The sequence below is a fragment of the Charadrius vociferus genome, unplaced genomic scaffold, assembly GCF_000708025.1.
Source record: "Charadrius vociferus isolate BGI_N301 unplaced genomic scaffold, ASM70802v2 scaffold871, whole genome shotgun sequence".
In the NCBI taxonomy this organism is placed as follows: domain Eukaryota; kingdom Metazoa; phylum Chordata; class Aves; order Charadriiformes; family Charadriidae; genus Charadrius; species Charadrius vociferus.
In genome coordinates, this window is record NW_009646866.1 from 151423 (window position 1) to 172902 (window position 21480).

At 42.9% G+C, this 21480-nt stretch overlaps 2 protein-coding genes across 2 annotated transcripts; both read right to left on the bottom strand.

The window, feature by feature from the left end:
- Positions 1-1072: 1072 nt before the first annotated feature.
- WBP11 (WW domain binding protein 11) lies at positions 1073-12006 on the bottom strand. The gene is made up of 11 exons (XM_009894379.1): positions 11890-12006; positions 11019-11050; positions 10301-10394; positions 9756-9952; positions 8778-8911; positions 7878-8077; positions 6865-7059; positions 5587-5688; positions 4397-4714; positions 2881-3063; positions 1073-2172 (listed from the first exon to the last, which is right to left on the bottom strand). Exons 1-11 carry the CDS (start codon positions 11951-11953, stop codon positions 1739-1741), a joined length of 1953 nt encoding a protein of 650 aa, XP_009892681.1. The 5' UTR covers positions 11954-12006; the 3' UTR covers positions 1073-1738.
- Positions 12007-18328: 6322 nt separating this feature from the next.
- SMCO3 (single-pass membrane protein with coiled-coil domains 3) lies at positions 18329-19006 on the bottom strand. Its single transcript, XM_009894380.1, has one exon. It carries the CDS (start codon positions 19004-19006, stop codon positions 18329-18331), a length of 678 nt encoding a protein of 225 aa, XP_009892682.1.
- Positions 19007-21480: the final 2474 nt, after the last annotated feature.

The window sequence follows — 21480 nt, forward strand, 5'->3', positions numbered from 1 at the left end:
TCTCAGGAATCTTTCCATGTTTCCATCTTTGTGCCACCACTAATCTTCTCTGATCCATCGGGCAAGTCACATCCCTTCTTTCTGCCCCTTTTTCTCCCCATGATGATTTCTTTTTCTGTGAACACTACTCAGGGCCACGGATGAAAAATGTGACCCCAAGATGGAGGTGGTATTACAGAGAAGAATCCCAAAGCTCTTTTTGTTCTTTTATGCTCTGTCACACTTAAAAAAAAAAAAAAAAAGCGAATATTGTAACAGGATGAAGACACCTACATAAATAGCTAAGTACTAATATTAGTCTTATACTCCAATTCAGCATTCCAGACAAAACTTAAATATTTCAAAAATGCAATTATCTCTCTGCAGCAGCAGCTCATTTGAGAAAGATTTATTACCAACACAACTGATCCCACTGGTCTTAAAACCGATTTGTTTACAAGACCCCAGGAGATTTTGCAGTCCGTTTCAAATGAGAATAAAAGTTTCCTTCTTGCACATGGTAATGGTTACTGGAATATTTGGCTCCGTCAGCACAGTGAATAAAGCTAAAGGAATACTTCCACCGAAACAGAAAAAAAATGCTTTAAGCTGGAAATTTGAAAGTCCTTTTTTAAAAATATCTGCACTTTAATAATCACTAACTTCATGGAATTTGAAATCAGAGATTTTCCACCACTAAAATTACCTGTAAAGCTCTTAGAATTAAAACTGTTTGCCAATTTTTACTTAAGGTAGTCTGTCCAAGATGCATCCAGTGGGTTATCTGAGGCTTGATATAACATAAACCTTTCAATAAGAGTATATAAAAGAAATTGCTTTGTAATTATTAGTAGCACTTCAGGACAAGTTTCTACTAGCTACCAACAAAGGCTGAAAGGGATGTTTAGAAACTTAAACCCAAAAAATATGGCAGAACTTTAGCTAAAAAAAAAAAGTGTATGTTATTTATAATGTAGCTATTGCTTTTCTTTTCTGAGGTTCATAACACCTCTGCCTTCCCACAAGGTCAGCAAAGAATCTCCCCCCTTTACATCTACATATTACTTTTAGACAGATCACAAGCAAACCAGGATTTTGATACACTGAACATTTATTGTCTTTCACAAGACAAAATGAAGTTTCCCCTGCCAATGAAAAACCATCAAGATGACCATAAAGGGGACAGGGTGCAAAATTCCAGTGTACAGTATACGCAACAAATTACCTCCCTGACTACCCTGGAAGAAAGATGATTGATCAATCTCACTGCAACTAAAAAACAGGATTATAAAATATTTACAGAAAAGAACAGTACAGAAAATAAAAACTGGACAACCATATGTGTATGAAACGCTGCTAACACTTTTCTGGCTCCTTAAAAACCCGTTCCGCTACCCTCCCAGTGTTCAGGATGTGCAAGGATTCAGACAGAGCATAGTGACCCCCCACGCTCCTCCTCCCCAGAGTATCACTATCTCCCTCCAAGGAAGGGGGAGGACTCGAGGAACGCAGCATCGCTTTCTTGACTGTAATTTCCTTCCACCAAGGGGACACGCTAGCTCTGAAAGGAGGTCCCCAGCCACACCTCATCTGCAGCGGTCTCTATTCAGAGCATACTGGCAAGTTAACCTGTGGGTAGGGAACTATTCCCTGTCACGCGAGCCCTTTTGTTGCTTGCAGGAGATCCTTTCCTTCTCCTCCCTCCGCGGTGGTCTGATCTGCGTGGAGGGGCAGGAAAGCTAACTAGGACTACGACAGGTCACAGGAGACCTTCCATTTCTTTCATGAAGGCTTCATACACGTCATCCTTTGTCTGTACAGAGATAGGGGCAGATGATCCAGCCTTAGGGGCAGCTTTGGTTAACGGGAGAGCAGGCTCGTCATCCTGTTTTCTCTGGGAGGCAGCAGAAGCCCCTTTATTCTCTCGGCGCACTCGCAAGGCAGTGGGCACAAAGCGAGTGATCTCTGCCTTGGGGTTAGTGATCTGCGGCTTGGCACTGATAGTGGCCGTAGCTTTCTTCTCAATGGTGGCCGCACTGGTGTCATCCGCCTTGGGGCGCTGAATCAAGCTGGGTGGGGCACTCAGTACTCCGGGATTTGGAATGGGAGCTGGTGGGAAGAGCCCAGGTGGAGCAGGTCCTAATGGAGGCACCAGGGGTGGCCGTAACATGCCTGGGCGAGGAGGAGGGATACCTGTGAGAAGAAAACAAAGTATGAACTGACTCCACACCTGGGAGTCTTAAAATCTTTGGTCAACAACTGCACAGGCTCAGAAAGCCAAGAAGGAAAAAGAAAAAAAAGAACAAAAAAAACCCAACCTCAAAACAAAACCAACCCCCCCCCAAAACCAAGATGCAGTAGCACTAGCTTTAAAAAATAAAAAATGTTTTCAACACTGCACCAAATGCCGCGCTGAAAAAGCTGCTGCTCCTCACACTTCGAAACCTACAGAAGCCTGTGTATTGCTCCCTTTCAAATTTTAAAGTTATAATCTGAAAATAAAGTTTCTTGATGATCCATCCCACTGGAACTTCAGAGTCATCAGAAATGTCTGACCAGGCAGAAAAAATAAATATCCCTATCAATAATAAATATCAAAAATAAATATCCCTCATCAAGCGGAGCACTATTATAGCACCCGGGGGTTATTCGGAAAGAGTCCAGAAGAAGTTTAAATTCTGAAATTCCCTTTTTGAGGGATTTCTTGCAACCAAATTGCACACAGCAGTATGGAATTATCTGTTGTTATTACAGAGAAAAAGATACAGCACAATGCAACCACACAGACAGGAACAAAGGCAAACTGGTAACCACTTATACTTCCTGGCTTGGTCACCACAGCAGAAACTGGGAAAATAAAGCAGGGAGAGACTTGGCACTGAAGCAAAAAGAACACTTTACCTGGTGGGGCAGGAGGGGGCAGGCGAGGAGGAGGCCCACGTGGAGGAGGACCTGGGGGCAGACCTGGTGGGGGACCTGGGGGAGGGCCAGGTGGTCGCCCAGGTGGAGGACCCGGTGGTAGAAGTCGAGGTAAAGGGCCACGCAGTCCTGGTAAGCCAGGAGGTCTCAAGAACGGAGGAGCTCCTGAAAGCACGCGGACAAATGAAGAGAAATTTAATTCATGGTTAAGAAAACCCAAAACTATCCCATCGACTACTACTAAAGATCGTCAACAGGAACTTGAAAACTGTTCTAATGCTAACCAGCTGCCAGATTAAACAGATCTTGTAAAGGGCTCTTCCCCACGTAATGTAACAATGGCTGAGAACAGCTACTGACCTGAGGTAGTTAGAATTTAAACAGCTAAAAGGGAACAATTTCTCACTCTGGCATTTGATGGCACTTCTGGACTGAGAAGTAGTAAGTAGTTTTTCTCTATTGATAGTAACTGCTTTGAGGTTCCTTCTTTAGGGAATATCAGAAATAAAACTGTGGGGAAGACACTGGAAAGACTTTTGCTCTCCACCCGCCTCCCTTGGAAAAAAAAAAAAATCTCATTGTTAATGTATCCATATAGAATAAAATACATTAAAATCCCAGTACATACCGGTCCTCACTACAGTCCAACTATTAATCTTTTCGATGTAAGTATAAAAACTCAAGAGACATATTTATAAACTTTTTTTAATTACAAAACAGCTTGTTACTGTTATACAGTTCCACTATATGGTAACCCCACTAACTTACAGAAAATAAACTGCTGTCTTCCTCTAAATGAAAAAAACTCATGTGTTTGCCCTCAAAAAAACCCAATACACTATAAAAAAAAAGTCACTGATTAGCCTCATTGCTAGTAGTCTCCAGGCAGTCTAATATTGACATAAATTCAAATTTATTACTTATTTCATCTGAGGATAGTTTTCTTCCCTAACGGACCTGAAATACAATCACATGGTAGAACAGCAGAAGCCTTCACAACACAGCTTGTCAAAAAAAAAAAAAACCCAAACCAAAAGCACAAAAAACCACACACACACACAAAAAAAAAAAAAAAAAATCAAAGCCTCTAACTAGGTAATGGCTCCCAAACCTCTTTAGCATGTCTTGTTCAGGGTCGAGTGTGAGTAGAACAACACAAGAAAAAAAAAACAAACAAAAACCCAACACTGGAGAGGCACATGGCACTAAGCCTTGTTTTTCATACTCCAACACCAGCTCTGCTGCTGCCTTAGTGTTAGTGCTAACAAAAAAGGCAATGCCCATCAGGCTGACGACAGCTACAGGAGCCTGATGCCTCAAAACGGCACAGAACAGCAACGACAGACAGACCACGGAAGAGAACACACAGCAAGAGACCACACTGGGCCCCTGTATCTCATCTGCAACACATTCTGCAGCTTCAAAACTCCCAAACTGATACACTGTCTGTAATAGAGAGAGCCTGCAACCTTCAAAGCAGAGTAAATCAAGTATTCACCTGGTGGAGGGCCAGGTGGAAGGCCAGTAGGTGGGCCTGGCGGCCTCAGTGGAGGGGCTGGAGGTGGTCCTAGAGGAGGTGGCCCAGGCATAGGAGGTGCCTGTATCTGAGCTGGAGGAACAGGCTGTGGAGGCGCTTGCTGCTGTTGCGCCTGGGAGGTTGCAGTAGATGACCCAGTCTCTGCAAGAGCTTCCTCGCTGAGTTGTTGTTGCTGTTGTTGTTGTTGTGATGTCTCTTCAGCCTCCGAGTCCTCTTCCTCCTCCTCCTCTTCTTCTGAATATTCCTCCACTTCTCTCCCTTCTTCTGGGATTTCCTGACCTGGAAATAGAGATGTACTTATAAAATCACTCTACAGGCAATACCTTTGTGAACAGCAGAGAGCAGAGAACTTGAGCACACATTTTTATTATTATTTTTTAAAAAGAAGAAAGTAAAGATAAACCAAATAAAAAGAAGAAAAAGAAAGATAAACCTTACTTCAAAGGAAAGAAAACTGATATCTTATTTTTAAACAGAAAGAAAAAAAAATTAAAGATTAAAAAAATCACTGTTCTAGATAGAGCTCTGCCACCAAGAGCTATGTGTTCCCATGAGAGATGAAACTTCTACTACCAACCCAAACGGCAGATATTTGCTCTACGGTTTGTGGAATTTTGCTGGGAGAGAGGGGCATGGGGACACAACCTCAAAATAAACACAACCCCCATGTCCGAGAAGCTCTAGCACCTTTGAAGGTACTGGGGTGTCTTTCTAAAACAGTCTTCACTCTGTTGGTTATCTTATTTCTGCAAAAAGATATTTTTAGGGAGCACAGATCCTTATAGATTACAGGCTGAGCCCATAGACAATTTCACCCTTTCTTTTTCACTAAGATGTTCATATTTCATTTGAGCAATTGTTTAAAAGCTAAGCAAGATAAAAAAAAAATCCCAGTACATCAAAACCCCCATAAGTTGCTACTATAACTTCAACTCTGCTACGCAAAACACACACTCTACTAAACTAAAAAGAATTTTTAAAAGACAACAAATACCTAACCACAGCTTATACTCTTAGCAGATCTTACCTTATGACAGTAAAAATATTTACTTTATAAAATAAAAACCTGTGCAAACAAAGTAAGCTTACTAGAGAAACCTTAACTGGAAGCCTAACGGCGTATCTCCACTTAATACATCCATGTCACTCACCTGCCATTCGTAACATCATGGCCTGGAGTGGAGTCAGTTCTTTCATGTTCTTTTTCTTTTTTCGTGACTTCCCAGGCATGTCTGCAAACCGTACGCTATGACCTGGGGAAAGTAAAGCAGAGGAAAGGGTGGCAGAAGGTGGGAGGAAAATAATAAAAATGAGATAGATTTAAGTCTTCTACCTAGTATGGATAATGTAGGATTCTAACATAATGATGGTGCTTACATAAGGCTTAATATCGGTGTTACTGATTATTTGAAGCTTTGCTAACCTAGTATTCACTATTGACTGGTCTCCACCAAGCAATCAAGAAAAAAATATTATCCAAAAGCATTAGCAGCATGAAATTTAGTTGTCTTAGTTGAACTTGCGAAGTAAAACCCCGCCAAGGAGGCGTTCTTTCAGAAGAAATGCTGCTCCAGTTTCCAGTGGCCAGTCCCCCAGACAGCACAGATGGGCTTCAGAACCTGATTTACAACATGTGTCAGGGATGGAACTGAGGGGCCCTATAGTCGAAAGTAGGGGTGCCCTGCCTCCAGCCAGGAGGAGGAGAGGGATAATCGAGTTTATTGGACTGCAAGGATTCGATGGCCTGGCACATCAGAACCACAAAAGTACAGGGCCTTGGTGGACACTGGTGCAGAGTGTACCATAATGCCATCAAATCACAAAGGTGCAGAACCCATCACTATTGTTGGAGTGACAGGGGGATCTCAAGAACTGACTGTAGCGGAGGCCGAAGTGAGCCTAACTGGGAATAAATGGGAAAAGTTCCCCATTGTGTGACTGGTCCAGATGCTCTGTGCATTCTTGGCATAGATTACCTCAGGAGAGGGTATTTTAAGGACCTGAGGGGGTACCTGTGGACGTTTGGTACTTTACTTGAACTTTACTCCATTCAAATCATTGAACAGTGCATGTGTTTTACACTGAGGCTTAATTTTTGTCGGGTACTCTGCCAATTCAATGTTTCAAGTGAAAAATTGGTCAAGACCTTACTAAGCTAACTGAACTGTTAAGAAAACTTGTCCATCCAAAAAAAGATGCTTCACTTTCAGATGGTTTCCTTCCAATCCATTTACTAATTAAAACTCTTCAGCTGGAATTTTGGCAAGTTAGAACAGAGTTAGCTGGCTAAACAAATTACTTTCTCTCCTAGTCAGGAAGAGAGACACAAACTATTTTTCTCTTTTGAAAAAAAAAAAAAAAACAAACACCCCAAAAAACATCAAACAACCAAAACAAAATAAACCCCATTCTACAGCTTCCCATCATACCCGATTTCTTTTCTTCACCACCTTCCCTCTCCTTGTCATTATCACGATGCAGGAAGTCCTCGCCTTCGCTGTCTGCATCTGACCTGTCGCTGTCACTGTCATCGCTACTCTCATCATGCTTGTCTTGATCCATATCCTCAGGATAACCTTCATCTTCACTGGTACTGGACATATCATCATCATGCCCTCGCTGCCCTGCAGGAAGCAAAAGTATTAGGAGATACATAAACTCCAAATACACTGAAAGACAGAATATTTTGTACATCTACTGTTAGAAAAAAAAACCCTAGCAACAGTGCAGACATATTGTCAACCCTTTACTGTTTGGTACATCTTTTGAAAGAATATTTTGGAGATTGTATTTATAACATTGCCTATTAACTAGCTGGTTAATTTGCACAGCAAACAAGGGAAGGCAACTCCTATATGCAACTCATTAGTTCATTTCTATTCAACAATTGCCCACCACTGAAATACTTCGATGCTTTCTGGCATGCAATAAAGCTGATCTATCCATTCCCAAAAGCTTCTAAGGATGATACAGTAACCCTGTGAAAAGGAAGACCTAGGTTCCCCTAGCGAATGCTAAAAAAAACCCAGGATCAGTTGGGGGGGTTTGTTATTGGTTTGGGGTAGTTTGGTGGTTTTTTTGAAAAAGAGAGGCTTTCCTAGAGAACGATTAGGGTTTTTTAAGGGATAATACAAGCAACATTACAGCACTCCTATGACTACATGGGAAAATATCCAATCTGTGAAACCAAACAAAAAAAAAAAATCTGAAAGTTGTAAATAGAAGTTTCAACATTTAAAAATATAGCTGGAAACAAAATTGCAGATGATATGGAATATACCAGAATCACCTCAGAGGCGCAATCACTTAAAGAGTCCTTCAAGTAGTATTAACACCCATATTGCCCTGAGAATACCTTGTCTGGGACACACTACATTCACAGCAGTACTACCCATAGCAAAACAGAGAGAAAAACCCTGGACAGTAACAGGAAAGTCCTTACCTGCTTCAGAACCGTAAGAAATCTCCTCTTCTCGCCTTCGAGGAGCCATCTCCAAGGTGAAACCCACTTTACGGCCATACATCTGTAGGACTTGAGGTGGTGGTGGCCCTGGAGGAGGTCCAGGGGGCTTCCTGCCTGGAGGTAAACGTGGAACACCAAGGCCAGGAGGAGCAAGTACAGAAATGGACCGAACTGGTGGTCTGGAATTAAGAAAGGAAACGAAAAATATAGAAACACAAATAAACAAAAGCAAACATGCACTTAATATAATTCTTTAGCCTTCTCTCATCATTGCTTACACGCCTTCTAAAAAGAAACACGAACATTTATAAAGTATAGAATTTTCCCAAGGAGTTTACAACCTCATACAAAGACATGATTGCTGGAAGATCAGACAAGAGCAAGCTTCTCAGAAGGCAACTGAAGAGAAGACTGAAAAAAACCCACAGATTGAATCCCACCGCGGAAGCAGAATGAAGTAAGCACAAAGTTGGTGAAAACAGAAGGATACTCAGAAAGAAATAGAAAGAACTAGTCCTAGAACGAGAAACCTGATAAATAAGTAAACTAGGAGCTTAAATTGAATAGACTAGCAAGACAAAACAATACACATGGCAATTTAAGGGGCCTTATGTTCAAACTGTCAGGGCTTTAAATTTTGCTGATATGCAAAAAGACACATTCTAGAAGACATAGTGTCTTCTAGCGTTCTTCATAGCAATTTAAACAAAAACCTGTAATAGCAGGGAAAGATTAAAGGGCTAAAAGAAAGTACAATTCACTTACAAAGAATTTGTGATTTCTGCTAGTCAATATTACCTCTGCTTCTACCCCTAGCTCCTCCCCAGTAAAAAGACTGCTCCTTTTTTACTTCCCCTCCAAGTTTCTTTTTCTGCTTACCCATAGGCTGATGTTTTCTTGAGGATAGAAGGTGGTTGGGCCCCTGGAAGGGGGATATCCTGTATGAGGATGTTGGAGGGAGCATGCGGCATATCTGGTAAGGGGATACTTTCTACTTCAACATGTTGAGCATTCTGGGGAAAAAAGAAGAAAAAGAAAGAGATAATGGGTTACTCCCACAGAAGCTATTGCACAACATCATGACCTTTCAGAGTACAGAACACACAGGACCTGCCGCCAAAGATGTCTGTTCTCAGGGCATGTTATCTTGCAGCAGTCCATGAAAGACATTTGGGAAAAAGTCAACAGTGAAAGCTTTCAACACAAAACAAAGCACACACAGTATGCCCATAAAAGACTTTACTAAAAATCCAGTCAGGTTTCTATACCCCTTCAGACCTTCAGTCCCCAATGGGGACTTCAGACAAGTACACCTGCATTTTCTGAGTATCCAGAAGGCACAGATCACAGGTTCCTGCATATTCCAAAGAATGAAAAAAAAAAAAAAAGAAAAACGTTGCACTTGGGCAACATCATGTTCTCCAATATGGTATGGAAGAATGTCAAAGAAAGGCCTTAAAAGGAATGCCAAAGGATTCTCATGATTTCCAGCAACAGATTTAGCAGAAATTCACAGAAATATCAACTGCACACCCACAGGCTCACTCTCTTTTTGATACAGGAAACAAATTCTGATATTGTTGATTTACAACATAAATTTTCCTTTCCCCTGTAATTTTTTGTTGAATTAAATCATTATCAGAGATAAATATAGACTTGACAACCCCCCCATGCTTTCCTTACTGAAATGCTGTAACCAGAGACACTACACCAATTAATATAAGTACTTAGTATGGGCCACATAACATATATGATGGTCTCTTACAAAGTTCCCTTCCTTTGTAACTGTCCCACCTAACAAGCAGATAAATAGTGTACATTGCCACAGTTACAAGTCTGAAATACAATAAACATTACCTTGACAGCATCAAAATACTGGCTGAGTTGTGATCTCTTTTGTTCATACTCCACTTCCAACTTGCGCAGTTCTTTATAGATGTCAGGATTCTCCTTCTCATAAAGCCGCAAGATACGTTCAAAAGTCTCACGGAGTTTTTTGCGTTTATCCTTTAGCACTTTTTCATTGAGTTGTGGCTGCTGCACTGGGTTAAACTCTAATCCAAGACAGCAAAAAACAGGAATCAAACAACTTCAAAGCAAACAACTTCCAATCCCCATCTACAGCTAGTCTTCAGCCTTATGATAATCCCCTCTTTCAACTCCAGGTTACTATCACACATACTACTTATTCTTTTTATCAGCCGTCTTCTTGGAAAAAAAGTCATCTTTGATGGCACCGCATCACCTCAAATCATCATCAATCCCCAATTATTCATAGAATCTTCCCTTCTAACAGGAAAGGAAAAAGGATGCTCTATTTTAGTCTCAGTTGTCCGTTAAAATTATGCTATGCGTCTACATAAACCATTGCCTAAGTCCAACACCTGGTACCTCTCACTCACCCATCTCATCCAATTTTTCCATGTCCCGGATAATCTGCTTTGGATCTTTCATCTTCAGTACAGCTGCTCGTACCATCATGCGTTGCTTTTTGTTCTAAGGAAATCAGAGATCAAGCAGATCAGAAAAACGTCACAGAAGAGAGAAAGAAACAGAACATTTGTACCAAATGCTCCCCTCCTAATATTCCCAGTCCGCAGAAAGAAACATGCCTCAAAATGCCCTGCAAATACTAACCATGGCACAAATCAGCAGCAAAGGTAACTAAAACTTCCGGAAATTTTAATTCCACTATCTTGCTATTTACAAATGCTTCTATAATTCATTCACTCCAATTTAGACACACACAATCAACAAGATAACAAACTGACAAAAGGTATACAGTAAAATACAGTAAAAAGTATGTGAGTCTTGGGTGGTTTATTTGTTGTTTGGTTGGTTGTTTTTTTTTTTAATTCCCAGGTACCTACAATAATGTTCCAAAAAGCTGTAATCATCACATGTTAAAAAAATAGTAGAGGATGAGATATGGTTATTCAAAACAAGATTTCTGCCTACATTTTCTTAAAACTACTTGTTTGGACAATATTTGCCAAAGTCAATCTTACGGTATTAACCAAAACATCTGTAGCCTACTCATCAGCTACGGCCCATTACAATCACAAACATGATACATAGTACAAAGAACGCCAAGTAAACATTTCTGATCACTTTATTTACCTTCTTTAGCTCCCTTTTCCGAGCTTCCTTCCCTAGAGAGGAGGGGGAAAGAGAAAATAACTTGAAAGAGACAACCAAAACCATTAAGAACCTTTCCTTCATCCAGATTAGTGCTGTTTCTCAACAGTTCCATTTTACAGAGACTGTAACTTTTACACCCATCTTCCCAGTGAGACTGAAATACAGCATGAAATAGATTTCTGTTTCCTGTGTGTTATACAGAAAAGAAAGGAGATAAAACAGTCTTTGTGTCTTCTGAAGCAGGGGTGTTTCTATACAGAAAAGAACAATAGGCTGCAAAAGTCATAGTGATGTGTGCAGTCATGAAAGGATTGCTGCCTAGAAGCTGAAATAGAGCCAACAACAGACAACGCACTTTAAAAATATGTCGGCTTTGAACACACATCTGAAGTAAAGCATATTCACCATGGAAGTCTGGATTTTCTTTAGCTGCTTAGCATTGATGACATCTGGCATGTTAGCAAAAGGAAAAACACAGTTAGACAACTCCCTCATCTAACCAGACCATTTGCAAAATTTGACGAGTTCCTCAAATTGTAGCCTCAGACAGATTAACAATGTCCCAAGCAGCAGTTTGCAGTTTAGCCAACAGCTAAACCTTTGAACACTGATAAGTACAGTGTAAACTAAGAGCTAAATACTGCAGAGAAACAATAGCCTGCAAGCAAGCAGCCTTCTCAGGAAGTTTTTACATCAGCCAAAACCAAGAGAATACCTTTCAAGTTCAGGAAACTCGGTTCTGATTCACAAGTGAGGATCATATCTTCGGAGAAAGCCTTATATCTGCTTGCCTAGAACCGATCCCCACCCCCACCCCATTCCCATTTGCTCAGCTTTTATGGATACTTACGGGCCTGATCCGTGGGATTCATAAACTTCCCACTCTTGGTGGATGATGTAGATCTCCGCCCCATTTTGACTTTTTTCCTTCCAACTCAAAAACGAAATTTTAAAAAGAGGGAGAGACCTGGAAAAGATGACATGATTTCAGGTCCTATGTACCTGTAGCTTGAGTATGCTTATTTCTCCTCTCCATATATGCTCCCTCAAAAACCTCAAATACTTATGAGATCCTCAAATGCTACTACAAGATCAGATATTCACATCAAAATCACCTTACTTTAACTAAGTACTACTATTTAATTATGTACCTACTTACTACTACTTTGCTAAGTACCTACTTTAAATATCAACTAGATTGTTATTCACTCCAAGACTCAAACCAAGCACCTTCCTGTTTACACTACAGACTACACAGGGGAGAGAGAAACACGCATTCTGTTTTTCGAAAAGCATATCAGAGTCCTAGCTTTTGATTTACTCTCGTAAAAGCTCTTCAATTTTTACCTTTCCATTCCTCTCTATTCCAAATGTTTCCCACAATTTTCCTCCTTTCCTCAGACTTTTAAGCTGTCCTTGATTTCTCACCCCAGCACCCATTTTATCCACCAGCAAGTGTTCTGCATACACATCGACGTAATCTCCTTCCCACAGACCACTGCTATCCTGCTACCCTTATGCTCTCTACCTTCATCAGTATTATTTCAAGCTGTGTTACGATGACCAAAGAAAAGGTTATTCTGGAAATAATTATTTCCTGTCTTTAGATGTTTCTTCAACTTACAGACAACTACCCAAGTGTCCAAACTATAGCCAGTCATGTTGCCTCTCTCACAGCTATAATCTCCTGCCACCTCCAGCCCTACTTCCTTGTCAAAACACGGTCAAAAAAAAAAAAAAAAGAAAAAAAAGAAAAAAAAACCACAACACACAATAGATTCCACCCCAAAATCTAAAACACTCTCTGAAATTTGGCAGCTTTCTAGTCACCATACTGCATCCAAATAGACCACGACCAAAGTGAGAGTATTTACAAGTTCAGTCCAAAGTTCTCTGCTGCCTCCCTAAAATCGCCATATGCATCCTTTTTCCTAATTACAAAAGATGCCCCTTTCAAACCATTAAACGACATGCCCCCCCTTATGCCCTAAAAAGAGATTCAAGTACAGTGTCTTATTTCTTGTTTCCAGGCCTGGCAGAAGGGGTTTCCAGCAAGCGCCAAGAACTGACCACATTCAATGTGCTGACTAGTAAAATTCTACAGAGCTCTGCTGATGGCACATACTACCAGGTTATGCTCACAGTTGGCCTGATGTTTGCAAGAGCACCCCATGATATCTGATCACTGATAACATACTTCCTACTTATAAGATTACACCGATTTTATTGCAGGACACTCTTATTTCTTTCGGCGGGAACCTCACCAAACAGAGGTAGGAGTTATATTTGCACACCCCATTTCCCAGATTTCTAACATGTAAAGAGAATAAACTTCTGAAACCTCGATCCCAAATTCTTTCAGGACACAAAGCAAAGAGATTCAACGCAACGAGTTAACAGCCGATAGGGAAAAAGTAAACAAACACTAAATTAACGATTTTGCTGGCCACTGGGGAACGAGGAAGAAAGTCTCCCATGAGGCACACGAAAGCCTCCCCTCCTCCCCCGACGGAGGCAGGAAGAGAAGGCGGTAGCGCAAACCGCCGTCTTTTCCTCGCTTCCCTTCCCTTTCTAAGCCCGTCGCGTCCCGCTCCTCTCACCCCTCCGCCCGGCCGGGACGGCCCGGCTCCCTCCCGCTGTAGCGGCCTTCTATAACCCCCGCGCTCCTCGCCGCCGCGGCCCCACCGCCATCTTGAACCGGGACCGAGTGGCGCGCCGCCGTAAAGCGCGCCTGCCGCGCCGCGCCGCGCGGAACAGCGCCCCGGAAGTGAGGACTCTAGCGCGCCCCCCCCACCTCTATGATTCCGCTGCTCTTCTCTCCCCCGCGCGGAGGCTCCTCTATGGTTGGGCCGGCGGGTGAGCCGGGAGGCGGAGAGGGGGCCTGGCTCGAGGCGCCGCGCGCCCGCCGGGGATCACGTGAGGGGGGAGCCGTTGGGGGCGGCCGGTGGTTCCGGCCCCTCAGGCGGCGGCGCGGGAGCGGAAACGGGAGCGGGGGCAGGGGGAGGAGACGCCCTGCCGGGCTCGGGGGCAGGCGCAGGTAAAGATGGGTAGGGGGAGAAGGACGCCTTTGGGATGGGAGAGTGCTACGGCGGTATGGCTGGTGCTGGAAATAGGCGGGGGCAGAAGGGAGGTGCTTCAGTGCGGCCGCTTTTCTCCCGCGCTCTCCTGGGGAGAGTCTGCAAAATGTTCCCCGCCCTGTCGTGGAGTAAGGTGGTGCTGAGGGGTGTATGGAGAAGTCTCTGTTTGTGGGGAATAAAGGCAAAAGAGCTGAGAGAGCAGCAGTTCCTGGTAGACTCGGATGTTACATGCATTTCTTGTTGGGTTTGGCTCCCCTGTGAGCGCGGCTGGCATCCCTCTGTTGGGCTCCTGTGCCAGCTGCTGTTCCAGGGGACTGCTGGAGAAAAGTGGCTGGGGGGGGTTCGCTGGGCAGCTCAGGCCATACAAAGGCAACAGGAGAGCTAATTTGGTTCCAGGAGAGACCACAGGACTTACTCTGTTACTTGTCTTTTCCCGCAGTGCCCCTGCCATGGAAACTGTAGCCAGCAAAACAGTGGTGACCAGCTTTACAGAGGCTGATGGACACGGTGGGAACTGTTCTGCGTCATTGTCCAAAGTTCCTCTCCCAGTAAAAGTCCCCAGACACATGAAGAACCAGGATAAAGATACATGAAACATCTCCTTGGATACCAGTTGCATCACTGTGAATAAGGAGGGGACAACCAACAAAGTGTGGGTGCAGGCGTAAAGAACTAACACACTGGAGGGATGTGTAGGAAGGAGATTTCTTCTATGCGCAGATGCACCTGGGAGCAGAGGTGGCCTACCTCTGAGCAGAACGTGTAGACCCCCTGCTCTGGCTGGACACGCCGTGCAACATGAAGTTGTTAACAGTTTTTCAAATAACGGAGACTTAGTTGGCAAACTTGGAACTTTATGAAGGATCATTGCAGGGTGGGTAAAAGCAAGACTATAAGCTGTGCATCACTAACACTAACATTAGTCGCAAACTGCACAAAATCCCAGTTAGCAGATGGCCAGCTCGGGAGCATCCTCAGACTCAGGGAGCTCTCACTGCCTAGGGAGTCTCACTGTGTACACAGCAGAGCCATCCCCACCTTGTGCCTCTTTGGCCTGTTCTTTTATATTGTTCTTGTTACCAGAAAGAATCTGCTGCAGGGCAGATTCTGTTTGCAACCATCCAGTGTTTCTCCACGAGTTTGAAAGCAGTTTAGGCTGGTTTTGGCTGATTTACAGTTTCTCTTCTTCTTTGGAACGCACATGTTATACAGTTATATTTCTTAATCCTTTGTCCACAGCAACAGACTGAGCAGAAGGAGAATGCTTGAAGGAGTGTGATGGGAACGCTATGGCCGCGCACTTCCCTGTCATGTACCATGTCACTGAAGAGGGGGACAGCTGGGACAGCTGAGGTTTTGGAGATTGGCTGCTCCTCACAGGGCTTGGGGTCTTCTGTCATGACAATACTGGGCTCAGTGGGGACAGTGGTACTGCTGCAGCCTTAACTGCTTTCTCCCAGCAGTGTCTGCTGACTTGGAGGACAGTAGTCCTCACGTTTTTCACTTGGTGCTTCTGTCACACCAAGAAGCAGCTCCAGGGAGTCTAAAGGAGAAGCATCATCAGCCTGGTTAGCCCCAGACAGGTTATGACATCTTTGGAGGACCAGAGGGCTAGAGAGAGCAGGAATTACTTTGCGGGACAGTGTTTCAGTTCCCAAGCAGATGTAAGCTGTTTCTACTCCACTGGGTGCTCTCCCTTGCATCTAGCCAGGTAAATGCATGCTACAGTCAGTTCAAGTATTTATATAACTGTCAGTAATGCAGGTAAAACCCATTGATTTTCTTATTGCTAGAATTGAGGGGGGAAAGTTTGGGAAGGTCCCAAGATGATCAGCAGCTTTTTTTTTAACCTCAAAACCACCTTGTTACGGCTGGATGTTGCCATACCCTTCTATAAGGTCATGAGCGGCTTTCCTGGCTGGCTGGGGACGCTGGCCTGGCCTCTGTGAGCTCACAGCCTCCTACCTCATAAGCAGAAGGACAGGCTGCTGCCTAGCAGCCTCCAACACCTTCAACATCTTCCACCATCTCATCGTCATGAGGACACCTGCTGTTGTGGGCAAGCCAGCTTTCCTTTAAGCCCACCAGGAACAAGGATCTATCAAGAGGTGAATAGAAATTGTATATCTTTATGTACCTCATTGCGTATCCCACTTCCCCTGAGTCTGCTTGGAATTTGCTTTCAGGAAAATGGGGATGAACTGCCTGAAAAGTACAACAGATTTGGGTTTATTTGACTCCGCTATTCTCATACAGCAGTGATTGGCAATCTCACAAAGATACGTACAGAGCTGATGTTTTTTCTTCCTAAATTAGAATGTATATCTGCATATAGAAAGTCAGCAGTAGCCAGGAACTCCTGCCTCTCCAGCACTCAAAGATTGCAGTTCTGCTGACTGACAGTCTCATGTCTCTAAACAAGTACCTCTAAACCGAGTGTCACCTGTCAAGATGGGAGATGTCACATCTTGGAGAAATGATGCCTCAGGTCACCATGTCACCCACCAAAATACCTCTTGTGAGGCAAGGCAGTGCTTCTTGTCTCCTCTGAATTCCCTCTGCTGACCCACATCGCCCAGTCTGCGGCTTGTGCTGGTCCCAGTTTGTCAGTCCCTGGCACCCATCCATGCTCCTGAACCCTGGGCATCCTCCCTGATGGCTGGCAGAGCTGCTAGAGAGCCAACAGCTGCATTGCCATCTAGTGGCTTTTGAACACAAAAGCAAAGAGGAGTCAGAAAAGATGATTAAAACTGGGAACAGTGGGGGGATGGGAGAGGGGAACAAAACATCAAACCCAAGAATAGAAGGGTTATGAAGCCGATGGAGAGCTTCCCTGTTGTAATCTCACCCATCTCTTTACTTTCACAGGCACAATCTAGTTATTAATATAATCATTTAATATTGCTAATATTGAATATTAATAAAAAGTATGAATTCGAGTTGCTTTTAGTATGAGGGATGGTGGTACGAAAAAAAGGACCTATACACAATCCTACTAGATCATCATGGATATAAAAAAGAATTTATAAATTTCAGCTATAATGAAGATTTTAATATTTTTTCATTATTTGGTTTAAGATTGGTTTTTCAGACAGAACAAAAAAAAACCAAACCAAGCACAGGGAAGAGAGGTCTTAAAATATTCAGGTACATTTTTATTAATTCTTAAATTACCTTTTTTTTTTCCAAAGATCAAAGCAAAAAAGCAAACCACAGCAAATCAGAGCTAGAGACTGCAAATCACGTTCTTGCTTCCAGCTCTGTTTTTAAAATCTGAAAAATAAGGACATTTGGTAGCATATTGCCAAATGAAGAATCTGAGCACACTCTTGGCAGTCCCACATTGGTGGGACTGGGTAAAGCACTTGAAAATAAATTGAGTGCATTAATAGGGCTGTAATCCTACAGACACTTGTACGTGTGTATAATCCCATTTTAATCAACAGCAGCTCTGCACAGATATATTTACCTGTGGGTTGGCAGGAGCAGGGCATTGCTGAACATAAGAGGTTATTCATGCCTGCAACACTACAGCCGGTTTCTTTCAGTTGTGGGGCAAGGCTGTGTGTGTTTGCTTGTAGGCCCATGCTTCTATTACCTTCTAGTCTACTGGGATTAGAGTTTATTTAAAGCAGATCTCTGGCTGGCTCCTTAGGCAGGGATCTGGCAGGAAATCACAGTTAAATATGCTTCAGCTAGTCCTTGTAAGCAGTTCAGTGAACAGGGAATTCAGCCTATGAGATTTAGCACTCAACCACACTGAGAGTTTAGCAACCACTGCTGTCCTGATGAGCCCTCCAGATGATGACATGGACTGGCTTGTTGAAATTGTTTTCTCCCATCGTGTTATTGTTTTTGATACAGAAACACAGTAAGAGAAAAATCACGCCTTCTCACTACTACTGCTCCAGCAGTGAATATTACTGTCACTAGTATGAATTACAGTTCAAGGTTATCTATAATGAATTCCAGAAAACAGCTGAAGGAAAGGTATGAAGTATTTGAAGCATTGCCTCCCAGAAGCACCTATAAACCTGTTCCCTATTAATATATTTCAGTGCCAATTTCGTGATCTGCCACATCTCTTGCTCTGCTGCCACTAATAAGAAAAAAAGCCATCGGTAGTTCATTTACCATACCAAATCAAAAAGGTTTCTGCAGACATAGCTGCTGCAGTCTCTTTCACAGCAGGAGAGAGACCTCTGACTTCATTCACTGAACCTGCTGTCTCACCAAAGAAGTCACTTCACGTATGGCACGCTGGTACTTTTCTGAGGCTGCTTTAAACTCCGCCAGGTGCTTCTCGTAGCTTCTCACAGCTGCCAGAAGCTGATTCCTCTCCACAGCTCCCAGGATGGCATGGAGGATCATTTCAATGCCGAGCCCAAGAATGGTGATGCTGATTCCCCCAAGAACAGATGCCCCAATCTGCGCAAGGAGACTGACAAGCTTGCTCACAGTGAGAGTTATAAGATTGGAGCCAAGTAGTTTGATAGCTACCATCCCAGCTGTTGAAGTCGCTTCTCCAAGAACAATTGAAAAAACTTTCTGGGCTATTGCAATTTTCTCCAGCTCAGGTTCTTTGATGTCATACAGCTTCTGATACAGCACAGGTTCTAGCTTTTCCTTCATGTCGCTATCAATCTTCTGTACCTGATGCTGAATCTCACTCATCGCTTGAATGATAATGTCACAATTTGCCTTGACAGTGCTGCCCTCTCTCATCTGAATGTGGGTAATGGTACAGCCCAGGTGTTCATTCAGCACTCCAGCCAGCTCGTTTGTTGCACGGAAATTTGTGGCCATGCAGTCAAGCAATTCCTGGTGGAGATGGATCAGTTCCTCCCTTCTTTTGGGGTTATCTGGGTAAAGGAGGTCGCTCAGCGCCATTCTTCAGAAATAGGCTACTTCAAGAGAGAAAAGAAATCTCTTAGTCTGTTCAACACCCAGAAGCCTAGCCCTTAAAGAGCAGTGAAACGTCCTTTGTCTCTGCCTCACTGGTTCTTTTTATACTCAGCAAGTCAAATCCCAAGGCACAGCTTGTAAATATAGAAATCTTAATTCTTGTTTTGGATCTTTAGCCAAATGGTTGGAAAAGGACCTCATGAGACATTGGACATACGCAGAGCAGCAAAAAGAGCTAACAAATATGTAATTAGCAGATTGGTAAAATAAACATGGATCATTTTTCACCTTGGAAACTGAAGAGGGTAGAAGCTGAACTAGTTCACTAAAAAATGGAACAATCTCATCTAATCAGCAAAATCTAAAATAAGCTGTGGAAATGAAAGCCCTGTTCTAGAAACACTTTTGTATCAGCCTATTTTTTTTCAGTTACTGGCATCAGGTTTTTAAACAACTATGATGACTGGTGGAGTGGGCACAGTCTATATCACCATAAGGGTGTTTTATGCCAGTTTAGCTTATTTCTCCTCACGTTCAAGAGAAAATGTTACTATATAAGCACTCTCTGCTTATACTAATAAACACACTTGGGAATTCATAGAGAACAATAAAATTATCTATAATAAACCCATCCTAACCTATATCACCTTACACACATCTCCCACTCTGTTTCCTTCCCTGCTATTTAGCCCCTGTTCCCTCATTGTTTCTTCCCCTCCCTAATGCTGTAATCTATTCCCCATTGCTTTTTCACTCATGAACATCAAGCAGCTGCAGACAGCCCTGTGATGTTCAGCATGCCGCGGAAGCACCCTGAGGTGCACCTACTCCAGCTGGATGTCTATGATGACAGACTGCCTTGGAGCAGCACCCACCGACTTGCAGGGAGAGCTCTGCTTGTGCAGCCACACTCTCTCCATACCTCGGGTGTCCTGTGCGGAGCTAATATCAGCAAGTGCTCACCAAGCTCCTAGGACATGGCTGGGCAGAATCTGGCCCTCCCATATTGCTGTGTAGACCAGAGCACAAAATTTAACTTCTTCATTTTTTTTACCCCACCCTAAACACTTGTGTCTAATCCTTATAGTCATTCTTCTTTAATCCTTATGGTCATTATTCTTCTCTGAGCCATCATGGCTTTGCCAGCAAAAGGGCATATTTAATACATTTTTATTCATCACCTGCATGGCAATATGCAGAGTCCAAAGTGACTGAGTTATCAGTGAGCATGGAGTTACTCCTTATCACTGAGCTTCTGTGATCAACTCTATGCCACTTCATTTTAACCCATCACCAGCTGCAAAGTAAAAATGCTTTAGCATGATTTTGACCTAAATGCATGTGTCTTACTTTGCAACAGGGGCAAACTATGAATGAGTAGGATGACTTGTTTCTTTGTTGGTACTTTGGTGTTCTCAGCCCTCTTATTGTAAATCTGGGCCGCCTTTATGCAGTACTTCGCATTTTTCCAAGATAAACCTCTTCTTGCTGTTGGTGCCTACATATCACAGCTATAGCTACAAATAGTTACGTGTAGGAGACTAGCTAGATTTTTCTTCTGAAATGATACCTTTCTGCCATTTTGGTCCTTTGTAATTCTTGCATTATCTGCTAACTGCAAATCATCTGACACTGACCCAGCTGTATTTTACTAAACACAACCTCCCCCACAAAAACACTGCAGAAAAACAGAATGATTTCAACAGTCCCCTAGCCAACTTTTAGTCTCAGTGCTGAAATACAAGCCAGTCTGATGAGGATTTTTTCCACAATATTTTTGCAGAGTACTGTACGTTTCTTCCAACCACTTACCTTGTAGCTCTGTCAAGAGAATAAAGTTTTTAACACATCTTTCTTTTTCTTCAAGCTGGGGGAGCAAAGTATACATTTACAGTAAATGTTTGTGATTTTCAGGAAACATAAAACCATGTCAACACAAGGTATGAATTCCTATCAGTCCTGCCTCAGGGATGTTGCTGGCTTGCTCTCTGACTCAGTGTGATAGTAGATCCTTTCAACTCCAGTCATGTTTTGTTGAAAGGCCATTTGTTTTTCCTTACTTGTAGAAACCGAGAAGACAAAATGTTCTAAGAGGAATAGCACTTCAACAAACGTTTTACATACTAGACAGGTGCGGAGGAGACTTTTAGCACCTATTCTTTAAGCATGATTATTTCAGCTTCCGATAACTGCTCTAGATTTTGTCTCTTAATGCTAAAATTACCTCTCATTAACACTTTTACAAGTTTTTACATTTGCTTTCTAGAGTTAGACAGGCCACATATATTTCCATATATCTGACTGTTTCTCCAGCTCCGGGGACATTTTCTCCAGAAGCTTTTCTAATTAAACATTTAGACTGCCTACCTGATTTTGTCTGAGTGCTCCTGCAACCAGCTGAATGTGTACGGGCCAGTGACTCCATCCTCTTTCCCCTGTGTTCCTCTGGTGGTTTCCAG